This window comes from Pygocentrus nattereri, chromosome 27 (genome assembly GCF_015220715.1).
Source record: "Pygocentrus nattereri isolate fPygNat1 chromosome 27, fPygNat1.pri, whole genome shotgun sequence".
Taxonomy (NCBI): domain Eukaryota; kingdom Metazoa; phylum Chordata; class Actinopteri; order Characiformes; family Serrasalmidae; genus Pygocentrus; species Pygocentrus nattereri.
The window spans coordinates 2720011-2735486 of NC_051237.1; the positions used below are offsets into that span (position 1 = coordinate 2720011).

Sequence of the window (15476 nt, forward strand, 5' to 3'; positions counted from 1 at the left end):
GACATATTAAATGTTGAAACTGAGAAGTTATATTGTTTTTTGTTTTTTTTAATATATGTCTAATATATGCCTACTTTGAATTTGATGCCATGATGTTTCAAAAACATTGGGGCAGCGAAATAAAACACTGGTAAAGTTGTGTAATGGTAAAATAATAATAATAATAATAATAATAATAATAAGCTAATGGACCTATTGGAGCATCTCACAACTAGATAGGTAACGATGAAGTAAAGATGATGAGGAGTTCACCACTCTGAAAGACTGCATAGACAAATAGTGCAACTATTCATGAATAGCATTTCTGTTGTAATAGCAAAGAGCTTGGGAATTTCATCATATACTACATACAGGTCCTTCTCAAAAAATTAGCATATTGTGATAAAGTTCATTATTTTCTGTAATGTACTGATAAACATTAGACTTTCATATATTTTAGATTCATTACACACAACTGAAGTTGTTCAAGCCTTTTATTTTTTTAATATTGATGATTTTGGCAAAAAAGTAAAGAAAAAACAAAAATCCCAAATCTCAAAAAATTAGCATATTTCATCCGACCAATAAAAGAAAAGTGTTTTTAATACAAAAAAAGTCAACCTTCAAATAATTATGTTATACTTGGTCGGGAATCCTTTTGCAGAAATGACTGCTTCATTGCGGCGTGGCATGGAGGCAATCAGCCTGTGGCACTGCTGAGGTGTTATGGAGGCCCAGGATGCTTCGATAGCGGCCTTAAGCTCATCCAGAGTGTTGGGTCTTGCATCTCTCAACTTTCTCTTCACAATATCCCACAGATTCTCTATGGGGTTCAGGTCAGGAGAGTTGGCAGGCCAATTGAGCACAGTAATACCATGGTCAGTAAACCATTTACCAGTGGTTTTGGCACTGTGAGCAGGTGCCAGGTCGTGCTGAAAAATGAAATCTTCATCTCCATAAAGCTTTTCAGCAGATGGAAGCATGAAGTGCTCCAAAATCTCCTGACAGCTAGCTGCATTGACCCTGCCCTTGATAAAACACAGTGGACTAACACCAGCAGCGGACATGGCACCCCAGACCATCACTGACTGTGGGTACTTGACACTGGACTTCAGGCATTTTGGCATTTGCTTCTCACCAGTCTTCCTCCAGACTCTTCCTCCAGATATATATATATATATATTATCATTAAAATATTAAGAGAATCTGGAGAAATCTCTGTATGGGATGTAAGGGATAAGGCCAAAAACCCGTACTGGATGTCTGTGATCTTTGGGCCCTCACAGACACCATTTTGTAGTGGAAATCACTGCACGTGCTCAGGAACACTTCCAAAAACTGTCTGTGAACACAGTTCAACGCTGCCTCCACAAGTGCAAGTTAAAACTCTACCAAGCAAAAAAGAAACCATTTATAAACAGGATCCATAAACACCACCGCCTTCTCTGGGCCTGAGCTCATTTAAGATGGACTGAGGTGAAGCAGAAAAGTGTCCTGTGGTCCAACAAACCAAATTTCTATCATGGACACCACATTCCTCAAGCTAAGGAAGAAAAGGACCATCTAGCTTATTGCCAATGCAGTTCAAAAGACTTTAAATAAATTGCACATCATTGCATTGTTTTTGTTTACATTTTGCACAGCGTCCCAACTTTTTTTTAATGTGGAATATCTTTAGTTGCTGAAGCATCCGTTCCTTTTGTGATTTTTTTTTCAAAGAAATCTGCAGGGATATTTTTCAACTCTTCCAAAGTTCAGTCTGAGAAGCTGTTTTTTTCATGATCCAAGTAATCCCAAATAAAGATTTAGACCAAAAAAGATAAAGATCAGTTCATAAAAACTTACTCCTGTCCAGTTTCAGTACAAATTTCCTTCTTTATTGCCTATTCCCTTTCCTTGCTACCACCTTCCTAACCTGATGAGTTGTCCTCTCACAGTGGCAGGATGGACAGAAATACCTTTTTATTAAAATTTTGAACTTAGAAATTTGCAAGCCAGCTAAGGCGTGTTTGAGTAGCTGCTAGTGTGAATGTTAGTGCCTCTTTGAAACGAAGCACTATGTCGGTGAAAAATCTGGGAACAACTTTTGTTGGGAGGACACATCTGGAACTGGCTGGTTTAAGATTGGAAGGATGGAAAAGTTAAAGTGGCAGTGGTGTGCACAAAAATAAAGCCGGACAAATTTTATATCGATAGATCTGATATGTTTAGCTGTTGAGGCTTCTGTGTAATGTCTGTTAAACATGTTTTTTGCTTTATGGCTGTTTTGACTGGGAATTTAATAAATGTTGGGTAGTTTCTGATCTTTGGACAGTACTGTATGTCATATAGGCAGGGGTTAAACTGGGCTGGAATGCACCAGATCAGGGGGATTAAGTGATTTTGGGGCTCCAGGCAAAGACAGGAATGGGGCCCCCTGAATGCACATTTTTAAAATAGTTGGGGCTCTGAGCTCCTGAGTTGGCAACCATCTACACTGCAGAAGCTGGCAAGTGAAATTCTAAATGTACTCAATATATCTAATATTTCTTATTTGAGACTGCTGTAAGAATATTATAAAACATTCCAGACATACCTGACAAATTTTCAAATGTAATTATCTCACTATAATTTGCTGTTTAAGTTTGCTTGTTTTAAGAAATAATATGTAAAACAAATGACTCATAAAACAAAGTCAGCTTTGGCAGTGTTGTAACAAACTTTATGCTTTTCTCACTATTTTTGCATTTCTATGCTGTACTTGGAAGACTTTTATTGATTTTGCCACCCAAAAACACATGGAAGAACCTCCTCTCATTGATGTACAGTATCACGTAATTGTCTTGTTCATACCTGTCTGCCTTTATTCAGTTGTGGCATCACATAACAGCATGGAATAGTGCACTTAACCATGTTGGGGGGAAGGCTGCATCGACATAGCTGTAAATATTCACTACGATCACAAATAATAGCTATTTTAAAATGTACATATATTTCTGAATATATAATGTAACATCAACATGTACAGTATATTTAATTGTATTTGTACTTTAATTGTATTTTCATGGGACCCTTGGCTGATGGGGGTCCTGAGTGGCTGGCTACCGTTGCCTAATGCAAAAACCAGCCCTGGACCAGATTCCAAAACATTCAGTTACATAGCTATCTAGCTGAATTTGCATAGCCAGATTCAAGTAGCTTACCTTAGTCATGACTCTTTTCTTCAACATTTTTTACAACATTTATAACTTTAGTCTATTGTTTTGCCAGTTGACTTCTGCTAAATGTACTCAAGGAAAACATTTGCACCTCACTAGCTCTTTAAGAGTGTCTGTAGATTAAGACCACCAATCAGCTCCATCAGTTCAACAGAGGTAAACTTGTTAGCGATGTTCGGTAGGAAGAATGGGTTTCTAGTTTGAGAAGCAGTTTCCCAATCTGATGGGATGACACTGAAAACTTGGCAGTAAAGTGTTGTGCAGAGACGAACTGAGGATAAACTGTGTTGTTTCTACCACCAGTCTCTTAAAAAACAGGAGGCGCTGTTTTAAGTACTGTACATAGTTATAGAAAGAGGTTTTGAGGTCATTTGGGTGGCATCATTGTTTGAAGCAGTTTATTTTGACAGTTTAAAAGCTTTGCGGAGACTGTAAGAAAAGAATCTGAAGATGTTCTGGTTATGACACATAAGGAATACTAAATGCAGGCAAGTAAATGAATGGAAACAGATATACACCTATATTCAAAATTACTTACAACTCAGCATAGTTTGTGCCAAGTGTGTAATAGTTAATAGGGTCATATCTTCCAGTATTTGGTAGCGACATTAGCCATGTAAATCGTACTGTAAAAGCAAACTTTGGACAGCAACCATGCATTGGCTGAGGTAAAGAGAAAATTATGTATATTTTGCACCAAACTATTCCTTTCACACTCTCCATACCCACTTTTCTACCTTCCAAACATAAACACTAAAAGGCCCTCTTGAAGCTCAGCTGAAAGCGTAAAACTGTTTCCAAGGAGAAGACAATGACCAGCTGCAGCCTTGAGGTGTGATGCTCTCACATGCATATTCATGCATATGCTGCACTGCTCCCTACTTCAGCAATTATATCTACATAACATGCTCCATGTGTGGCAAACCGTATGGGAGTACCCACATTCTGATCCTCACTGATCAGTACACAGCCAGCACACTAGGAGAGAAAGCAAAGACCAACCATTTCATTCTAGAATTTATACACTTTCCAGTGCTTGGCTCATAATACTGAGCATAGCACTTTGAGATTTTGTAAGTAAAATGAACAATGATATGTATTGTCCTTTCGTCTTGGTCAAATGGCATATTTTGTCCATTTTCTAAGTGGAAATAAGTGCACATCCTCTACAGGGAACAGACTTAAACATGACATTTTTTCAGCACAATTCCTAATCTATTTCTATTTGTTTCACAATAATGGGAAAAAATAAGGCATACAACATATAAGGTGCCATAACATTTACACAGACCACATTTTAAGTTTTACTTCTTTTTCTCAACATGTTAAATTCAGCAAATAAACAGCACATTAAAATGTGAAAGATGTGCTCTCTATAGACTATGTACATCACCGCTGTCAGAACAGTTTTTACATAATTTGAAAATGCCTATAGCTCTTTGTAGTGTGTGCACATTTCATGATGAATGGACCAATAGAAATGACCCAAATTTACTTAGAAAAACGTCCGGTTCCATTGATTTACATTAAAAGCGTATCTTTTCCTTCTCCAGTATAGTTACCATTTCGGAGATATGAGGTTTTGTTCCGACAACAGTGATGTACTTATTTTCACTTATAAAATCAATAAAGTATTTATTTGACTAGGGACACCCAAACTTTTGCATATTACTTTTAATGAAAATAATACTGATTATTATTCTTATTGATAAACGGTAGCGGTTTGGCGCAGTGGACAGAGAATTTTACTTGTTGGTCTGTGGGTGGCAGTAAAACACTACAAAAGTGTTTCAGTAGAGGAATGCAGACTGAAGGGAGTTTGTGCGTATGAGGGGGAGTAGACTAGGGGGGCTGCACTGGTGCGTCTCTTTAGCGCACCCCATCTCTCTCAGGGGAGACAAAGATCAATAGGAACAGAAGGATCTCTACACCAATGCCGGCCCGCGCCAGCTGCACAGCTACGCAGGAGGGGCACATGCGAACTATAACAACTCATAAATAGCTGGAGCTTTTAGTGGAAGGGCGTAATTAAAACAAAATCTACCACCCGTCGTGTCGCTAAAGTCCCGCTCAGACACCATGCTGACGACGTATACTGATGTGGTGAGCAAATGGAAAGAGAGCAAGGAGAAAGGGGAGGGGGAGAGAGAGAGAGAGAGAGAGAGAGAGAGAGAGAGAGAGAGTGCAGGAGGGGAAAAAGGCCTTTCCACTCCAGTGCTGCTTTGCTGTGGGATGGCTGGAGTGAATACTACACTTACTCATGCTTTCCAGTGGGGGGGGGGGGGGGGGGGGGTGCACTATACCATTTATTGTACACGTCAGTTGTTAATCATTGCCAGCCTTCACTCTTTCTTCTCTTTCAGCATAGGGATGGCTCTGAAATGGCTAAAATGGCCATCCTTTCTTCTTTGCTCAAATATTTCATCTTTTCCAGCGTGGAAGGGAGGACAGTGTGGGCTCCGCCATTGTTCATGTCAATTGTTATTCACTGCCAGGCTTTAATCTTTCTGCTAGTCTTCACTTTCAGTACTTTTATGAAGGGCTCTGTGATGATTCTGCATGGTTCATATATTATATTCTTTCCAAAGGAGAGAAGAGGTAAAAATGTGTCATTATTCTCATACAATTCCAGTAGAGTCTGTACGATACCACTTTTTCTTTTCCAATACCGTTACTGAAACCTTGACTATTGGCCAAAGCTGACAGTGGGCCAATACTCCTTCACCTTGACTATGCTATTTTTCATTGAAGCACTTCCCTTAAGATGAGCACCTTGAAGTAGGCTATCCTTCAGACTACAGACTTAGATCAGATACCTTTAGGGCCGGGCGATATGACAATATATCATTATTGCGATAAATTATGTCACAATACAATATGCTTTTCTGAACACATCATGCGTATTGCCAGTACTTGTAGAACCAAGTGCATGTTTCATTATAAAAATAGAAAAAATTTGTCCTGTTCAACTGGATTTAGTCCAACACTTTATGCTAAATATTGAATACAAATCACTGTGTTCAGTTTTTAATAATATTTTTTATAATATAGCACTAATACTAGGTGTTTCTTCTTTGTCCCAACTGATCACACATATAAAAAAAAAATTATAACATATCGTGTATCATGAATTATTTTTGAAGTATCACAGTATTATATTTTTGCCATATCGCCCACCTCTAGATACATTCTTGACTCAATATTCCAGAATTTTCTGCTGACCTGCATCGGACTGTCATCTCTCGCTGTTGGCCTATGCTTATGAACTCACTTCCACAGCATTAACATGCATTAAAGTGTCCTAAGACATGCATATTATACTCTGACAAAATAAAACTTACTTTCTGTTCATGAAAATGAGGTTTTACACTTCTTTGATTTCATTTGAATTCACTGAAGCTCACTGAGGCAAACAAATTCAAGCCATTATAGTCACATGTGCACGGTGTTTTCCAAAGACGTTTTTCATTCATCCAAAAACAGGTTAAAAAACGCTTCTCTCCAGCACGCCATACGAGACTGCGAGGCCTACACAAAGGAATTGTGTAATAGATTGACAGGAGTTGTTTTGTATGCTAATTTGAAGCACTATTCTGTTATTGTACAAGAGTGACGAAATTAGTAGGCACCACACAAGCCCCTGAAGATCTGCGCTGTATAATAACGTACAAATCGCTCTGCTGTCAGTGTATTATCCCAACTTTCTGTTTTGGATGGTGTTAGCATCTCTACTGAAACTCCATACACATTTTATTTACTTACTAGATAAACTGGTTTATGGCTTCTATTTAAGGCCTGTTGATGCATTTTTTGCAAAGAAGAGTTTCCGGACTGAGCTCTCACTAATGGAACACATGTGGCCGATTCTTCTCCTCTACAGAGAGGACCAAGTAAGGTTTCTACTAGCTTGGATGATGAGACTTACTTTTTCTGCCAAATCTTTTGATCCAAGGATTGCCTGTAAAAAAAAGAAGAATGGAAAACAAAAAAGCGGTCAGATTGCTGGAAAAACACAAGATAAGTCCCCTGGAGACCCACGTAGGGTCCTGCATGACCACATACACCTACCCCCTCTCCACTGATGCCCCAAACAGAAGTCAGTCAGTGCAACTAACCTGTCCATGCTCCCCTCACAAATGCATGTCCTGCTGTTTGTATAAATGTATATATCACAGCTGTCTGAACAAAATGCTTGTTGATCTTTACATTGTGTGTAAATTCTGTAAAATTTGTCCAACCTCGCGACAGCTGCATTTGTGAGTGGAACATGGACGGATCAATCTCATTTCAATTCAATTCTTCTGTGAAATAACTTTGCATCCTTTTATACGCAGGCTGTTCTCACATAGTGCCATTTATAGTTACCATACATGTACATCTATGTTGCATGGACAGATTTGTTGCAGTGGGTTGCATCACTATGATAAACAGCAGAAATATGAGGAGGGCTCTTCAAGCCCTAAAAACTGAGAAAACAAGGGAGGAGAGAGGGAAGGGAAAGAGAGGGAAGGGAAAGAGAGCAGAAAAGGAAAGAAAAGCAGAGAGGAAGTGATACAGATTAAGAAGCTGTGCTGGAAGATGGCATGATGTGATGCTGGGTTGACATTAGGGCTGTCACGATTACTTGATTAATCATCGGTTCAAATTTACTGTCTCATTTAGTTGGCAGTGAACAGTTGGCAGTTTGCATGATGATGATGACAAAGCCTACTTTAAATTCTCTTACTGCTCTCTCCTGCATTAAGAAACAGGGCCTGATGAATGCACGCATTTAGATGGGCACTGAGTGCCAGTTTCCCAGGCCCAAATTAAGCCAAGATTTTCCAATGGTGATTCACCATTGGCACTGCAATTTAGTGCAAGACTAGGCTTAATCCATGTCTGGGAAACCGGCCCCTAATGTTTTCATATACTTTGAATTAAGTTTTTTTAAAGGCTTCCTAGTTTATCTTTTTGTAAATCTTTGAAAGGATTTGCATTTGTTGTTGTTGTTCAGTTAAGTCCATTTTTATTGTTTGTATTTAATCAATAAATCATCAAAATAATATGTATAAATCTCAGTATATATTATATTACATATATAATGCATAGTTGACATCACCTACAAATTTCTTAAAAAATGTTACTGCAGAGTAGATATAGGTAGGCACTGTGCATGAATTGTTACTCTGTGCAGGTCTACTCATTCTTCATTCTTCAGTTTCAATATATTTTTGGAGAGCTTCATTATTATTTTCAAAGATTGATAGTGTGCCTATTATATCACTTGCACAGCATTAAAACATGCATTAAAGTGTCCTTAGATGCAAAAAGTATATTGTGATTACCTAAAACATAAATTGTGTTAGTAAAAAATGAAATTTTCCATTTATTCCACATTGTGATTTGGCTCAAATACTGTTTTAGTCACCTGGCAACAAGTATAGTCCCCTTGTAGGCTTTTAACCTACAGTTTATCAGCATTATGATACATGATTCCATGATCAACACATCATTAATTGCAGTGGTACACAAGCACACAGCACAAGAATGAAACAATTTGGTGCAATATGCAAGCAGTGGTATGTTTTCCTGAGCTGGGCTCAAACCCAAGAGAGTGTGACTTAGCCACTTTGCTATAGAGCCAATTACAAATTAGCACAAAGTACTCTGTCTACAAGCCTTTAAAAAACCGTGTCAAACAGTGCTGTGTGGTTGGTGTAGTGTAGTGGTTAACACCTTTGCCTTCTACGCTGTAGACTGGGTTTCAATCCCCGACCAGGGCAAGCACCCTACACTATACCAATAAGGGTCCTTGGGCAAGACTCCTAACACCACTTTGGCCTACCTGTGTAAAATGATCAAATTGTAAGTTGCTCTGGATAAGAGCGTCAGCAAAATGCCATAAATGTAAAATATGTGCTGCAGTTATGGCTACTGTTGAAACAAGCATGCATCAACATAAGGAGTTTTTTAAGAAATTATACATATATTTTAACATTATTGCATGTCTATGTAAAAAAAAAGCTGATTTTTTAACAGCCTTGAGAACAATCCTGTTGTCATTTTTAATTTCTTACTTAAAAGATTTAATTTACACAGTAAAAAAAGTTATAATATCACAATTGCAATATTCAGCAACGTACTGAACATCATATTTTATTAACATAACATGCAGGGCTACATTTAGGTGTCATGAAATAATCCCCATTCTCTCTTATAACAAGGATATTTAGCTGCTTTTGGAAAAATGGGCCCAGGCTGGCTTTGCAGAAAACAACCAGGCAGAAGACACTGTGCGCTATAACGACAAAAAAAAGCTCAATACCTAATCTCCAGTTATGCCTGCAGGACCAAGTAACATATTAATGGGCCAAGTAAAGCAACACACACGCTCACAAACTCTGCAGCAGACAGAGACAGAGCACACAGCAGGAAAGTTGTCCACACAGCTCCAGGCATGCACAAGACTGAAGAAAATTACAGTGACCTGTTCCAAACGCACTAGCGTGGAATGCAGGCATTAATAATGCAAGCTGCTTTGTTTAGGGTTTGTTTAGACTGGTTGTGCCGCCTGCTGATGATGTCACTCATGCAGCCGTGGCAATGCTCCGCTGTATGAGAGGAGGGGGTTAATGCACCAACACTGAGGTTATATCAGCCACCAGCACACTGCTGGAACTCATTAACCCCCCTCCCCACACATACACGTGTGCATAAACACCATGTGCCACACAACACAGGCTGCTCTGCTGCACTACAGCAAAGGAAGTATGTCTGTTCTCCAGGTCAAGCTGCTGCAATCTGATGTAGCTCACACTGTGCTTTTACTTCTGAGATACTAGTACTTAACCTTTACTTTCAGCCAGAGTTAACACCTAGACGTCAGTGTGTTCAAATCCTGGCGTAGTTCCATATACATTATTTCTCACCCATAGCTTAAGCAGAGAAATTCCCAAGAAAGTGTAGATTCTAAACTTTCAATCCATGCTGATTTTATGTCTGTAAGTGGGTCTATGAGACATAAGGCTTTTGAAGTGATCATTTCAACAAATCTTTTTAAAAATGACAAATGATTCCCATTTTTATATCTGCAACAATCTTTTTAATCTATTCAGACTATAGCCTCTTTCCACTGTCCAGCCAAACGGTTCTCATGGCCATCCCGTGCCGGTCCAGACTCTTGAGGCCAGTTAGGATCTATTTTTCCATCTGTTGTGTCACTAAATTAGAACCAGGAAATATTGAAGACAATTACACAAGCGAATGGCTAACCGCTAACAGGCTAATAGCCACACAAACGCACCATCCAATACAAAACCTGTTTGATTCCGTCTGTCACTATACCAGTCTCACAGCACGCTCTCATCTTCTTTATCCTCTAAACACGTGGTATTTGAGCATGAGTTACTGAAACTGAGCCTGTATAGCAACGGGTTTCACGTTTAACTATATTAGCATTAGCATCACCCCCAGCATTAGCTCAAAGCCCCTGTTTTTTAAGCAGCGGTTTGCTGGACCCAAGTCTGTATGGGAGGCACCAAACAGAACAGGTGACATTTTGGCTTTCTGGTCACTCCAACGTGAAACAGTAGTTTTTTATCATCTACACTTGTGACAGTAGAGCACCTGTTAGTCAAATCAAAACTGTACTGGGGTGTTTGGAGCTCTTTAACGAAGCTACATTAGCTAGAGGAGAGGAACCAGCTAGCACTACACCAAGAACAGGTTTCATTTCAGCTTTATATCCCTGACACCAGCCAGTCGACCTCATTTCCTCAGATTTGAGTCATTATTATCTAAACCTGCACTAGTAAAACTTCTGTTAGAGTACTTTCATTCACTTGCTATCTGTGTGAGTGAACTGAATTTGATTGTGTTTAGGGTTGAAATAACAGCAAGATGCTGTGGTGGAATAGCAATGTAAACATAGATCCAATCAACAGACAGCTAACCATGCCTAACACGACATGCTGAGCCCAGTTTTTAAGCATTCCATGTCAAACTATGCCTGTGAGGAAAAGCCACTGGAGCGGTTACCATCCAAGCTAAGTGGAGAAGAAAATGAAAAAGAGGCCTATGGTATGCATTTCTTACTTTTATTTATTTACATTTATTTATCATGCATTTATTTATATTAATATATAATAAATAAAGTATATATTTGTAACAACTGTTTTTTTTCCTGGTCACATCACCTTACTTGGTAAACTGAACTAGTCTAATTATGACTCAAAAATTTCAATTTTGTCAAAATTCATAAATGGACCTTGGCATTTCCCCATGAAGGTCACTTGGGGTCTTCTTTATGATGCAGCAACATGGCCACCGTGCTCTTTACTGTTGCTTGCGCCATATGACATTTGAAGAAATCACAATATACAGACAAATTTTAAAAATTATTTGAATACTGCACTATTTTGCAACATCCTATGATTTTGAATGTTTCAAACACAAAATTATGCAATTTTATAGAATTTAATATGACTAAATTAATTAAATTAATTCTAATCTAGATCCTAATCTTCATATGTGGTTGGATGGTGGCTGTACCTGACACTTTTAGACTTTGGGAGGCATAAATGCCCAAAATGTATTTTATTTTATAGCAATGAAAATGTATTCACATAAAGTAGGTATTAAAGAATACGGTGTTACACATTTTTTTTTCTATTTAAAGGGTAAATAATACAGTTGGACACAAACATGCACCTCATGTCAGTGAATCAAGTACCACAACAGAGAAATATGTCCACATATGCAGTTTTACTGGCATGTTTCTTTTTTTCTGAATTCATACAAACACTTTCATTTTATAGTAAATTAGTTTCAGTTAGTTTCTGTTTATGAACAGACGCCTACAGATCAACACAGTAAAGGAAAACTTATTTGTGATCCTGAGTTTAAAGCCAGTTTTTATTCAGCTTGTAACTAATTTACAAAGTAATCTGAAACTGAAACTTTGCTTGTGTGTAAAAAGTGATTTCAGAGCCACTCGGTTCTCCCTGATGGAAACTGTTTACCTTCAGTGTTTTGTGCTTCTGATCATTTTAATAGACGTCAGCGTCACTAATTAATGACGTTCTATTCAAAGACTGGTTTACCAAGAGAGACGCTGGAGGATTTTCACCTAAAATGAGTTCAGGAAGCGAGTCTTTTATAAAAATGATAACAGGACATTAGTCATAATTACTCTTTTAGTACTTTTACTTTATACTTAAGTACATTTGAAGCCAAATACTTTTGTACTTTTACTCAAGCTGAGGTCTAGAGTAAGGACTTCTACTTTTACTGGAGTAATATTTTATCTTGGGTATCTCTACTTTAACTCAAGTACATGATTTGTGTACTTCGTCCACCTCTGAAAATCACCTTTTACATTTTTTTTTTTTTTTTTTTTGTTTTTTTTTTTTATTGCTTGACATAAAAAATGGAAAATGTCAGAAGTGCAGACTCAAAGCAGTCACATGCAATTTACACTCAAATAGTGCAAATTGCATGTAACTGTAATTCACTGTGTAACTGTGTAATTGAAAGGTTATGTCAATTACGATAATATTCACTGACCCAGATCCGTCCCTCAGGGCTTTGACATAATAATAACTTAATTACTTTGCATAGTTTCACTGTTTTCCATGTTCCAGGAATAATAAGCCTTAAGATGTGGATGTCTCTGAAGTTAACACCTTTAATTCACACCAAAAAAGCAGCTATTTATGTCACTTAATCTACTTTTCAATGTAAATAAAGGCAGCATCTTTTATATATTGATAGCACAAAGAAAGCTCTAAATCCACAAGCTGATCCTACTATGATCAGCATGGACACACAGACATCCCAACTAATCTGGGGTCAGACTTTAATGAATTAAAAGGGACAAAGGCAAAGTTTCTGAATGCATCACTGAACTAAAGCGAAGTGAATAGTTAACAGTGGAGTCTGAATAAGCCTGTAAACAGCAGATAAAGTCCCAAATCAAAAGCTGTAAATATGCATGAGCACCACTTTGCTCTCTTCTATGGGACTTTGTAAGCCATGCAAAAAAACTGCTTGACTTTAGTCTAGTTTAGTTTAGGTGTTGCCCACAAAGACAGTTTTTCCCAAGAAAAACAAAATATATAATGAATGTATAACTAGAAACAGCCTGAATTAAATAAATCTTCGAACAAAAGCCTGGGGAATATACATTTTGGTCGTAATGAAAGTGTTTTTATTGCGGTTTGGTCTTGTTGCAATCTTAGGACGGCGCATAAATTCACAAAATTGCTCGGCTCACTTGGCAGGGTCAAACATTAATCACGATGCTGTTGACGTTTTATCAGTGGGACGGCAAAATTGCCAATTATCTGAACAAGAAGGACCATGAAAACACACGCTGAAGCGTGCCCCCTCCATGCTTGAGTCTACCAACTCTTCTCACAGCACATCAGAGATTAAGAGAAGAAACTGTTTCCATATACAGACATGGACAAATTTGTTGGTGCCCTTGCATGAAAAAAGAACCCACAATTTTCTCTGAAATAACTTAACCTGAAAAGTAAGTGGCACCCATCATTGTATATTCCATATTTAAAAGAAGTAACTCTTTGTCTTTGATGTTTGATTCAACAGATTAACTTAAACAAGTAACGAAAATGGCATGGACAAAAATGATGGGATCCTTAAGCTAATATTATTTTGTATAACCTGAAGAGGCCATTTCCACAAAACAAACGATTTCTGTAGCTCTCAGTTGGACTTGGTACTTGTCAACATGTAGTTTGGCTCCAGCTGTCTCAGGCTTGAAGGTTTCCTTCTCCAGACTGCACGTTTCAGCTCTTTCCATAGATGTTTAATAGGATTCAGATCAGGCTCCATATAAGGCCACTTCAGAATAGTCCATTGTTTTGTTCTTACCCATTCTTGGGTGCTTTTAGCAGTGTGTTTTGGGTCATTATCCTTTCTCAGGAGCCATGACCTGCGACTGAGACAAGGCTTTCTGACACTGGGCAGGATGTTTTACTGCACAATTCCGCAACAATCTTGAGATTTCATTGTGCCCTACACAGACTCAAAACACACCATGCCAAACCTAGGAAAACATAAGCGAACCATGTTTCACAGAAGGTATGGTGTTCTTTTCTTTAAAAGCTTCATATTTTCATCTGTGCACATAAAGCTGAGCGATTTGCTAAAAGCTACAATTTTGACTCATCTGTCCAAGAATGTTCTCCTAGAAGCATTGTCACTTGTCAATATGCATTTTAGCAAATTCCAGTCTGGCTTTTTTATGTTTTTCATACAACAGTGGCGTCCTCCTGGGTTTTCCATGGAGCCTACTGTCACTTAGAAAGCAACACATGATGCCATTAGACAGTGATGTACCTTAACCTTAGAGTTCAGCTTGTATCTGTTTGGTCTTTCTTGGATCTTCGTCTACCATTTATACAATCCTTCTGTTCCAACTGAGGCCGATTTTCCTCTTGTGGCTGTGTCCAGTCCAATCACACGGACCTAAACTTCTTAATAACATTTGCAACTGCAGGTCTTATGGCTTTTACTTTTAACACACTTGTCTTTCATTTTCTTTCTGATCACCTTAGACAGCTCTATCCTTTGCTTTCTCTGGTCTATGTTCAGTAGGGTGCAAACAATGACACCAAACAGCAGAGTGACTACTTTCCTACATTTAAATAGGCCGATTGAAAGATTAAAAGATAACCGCTGATTTGAAATATCACTACGGGTACCAATAAATCTTTCCAGGCCATTTTAGAACATCTCTGTAGAACAAGCAATATTTGATCTCATTCATTTCACATTTTCTTAGCTTCACTGTGAGACATACAAAAGCATGAAAGTATATATGAGACAATGGCTCTTAATTTCATCATTTTTCAGGAAAAATATAGCATTGTCTCAATGAGCTGTATGGGGACCAACAAACACAGATGTGGCCTGTATAAACACATTAGAAGAAGCAACAGCTTTGGTGCAGCCCAGGAGCACGACACCAGCTCTTCTACAGTCAGCCTGAGTTCAGTGATCAGACCCGCAGAGTGATAAGACCCTCAGAGAAGTAAAAGACAGAGAGGGTGAGGGAAAGACAAGAGAATGAAAAAAGAAAAACCAGAAACTGAACAAGAGGGACAGGGAAAGACAGAGAACAAGAGAGAGAAAGGGGAGGGGGCAGAGAAAGATAGAAATGGGGGAAAGACAGCAAGAGACCATGACACAGAGAGAGAAAAAGAGAGATAAAGAGAAAAAACAGAAAGAGAGCAAGAAAGAAAGAGATGATGAAAGTGTAAGAGAGATACAGAGAGAGAAACAGAGAAGAGAGTG

General features: G+C 38.3%; 1 protein-coding gene across 3 annotated transcripts in view; it reads right to left on the reverse strand.

The window, feature by feature from the left end:
* Window positions 1-15476, reverse strand: part of col16a1 (collagen, type XVI, alpha 1) — a 140640-nt gene that overhangs the window by 71480 nt on the left and 53684 nt on the right. For 2 of the 3 annotated variants that reach the window (XM_037535433.1, XM_017693156.2), the window contains exons 9-10: window positions 7102-7134; window positions 4119-4154 (exon numbers count right to left, since the gene is read on the reverse strand). In XM_037535433.1, coding sequence (XP_037391330.1) covers window positions 4119-4154; window positions 7102-7134 — 69 coding nt within the window. The remainder of the gene's footprint in view (window positions 1-4118; window positions 4155-7101; window positions 7135-15476) is intronic. The other variant, XM_017693165.2, reaches the window with a different exon arrangement.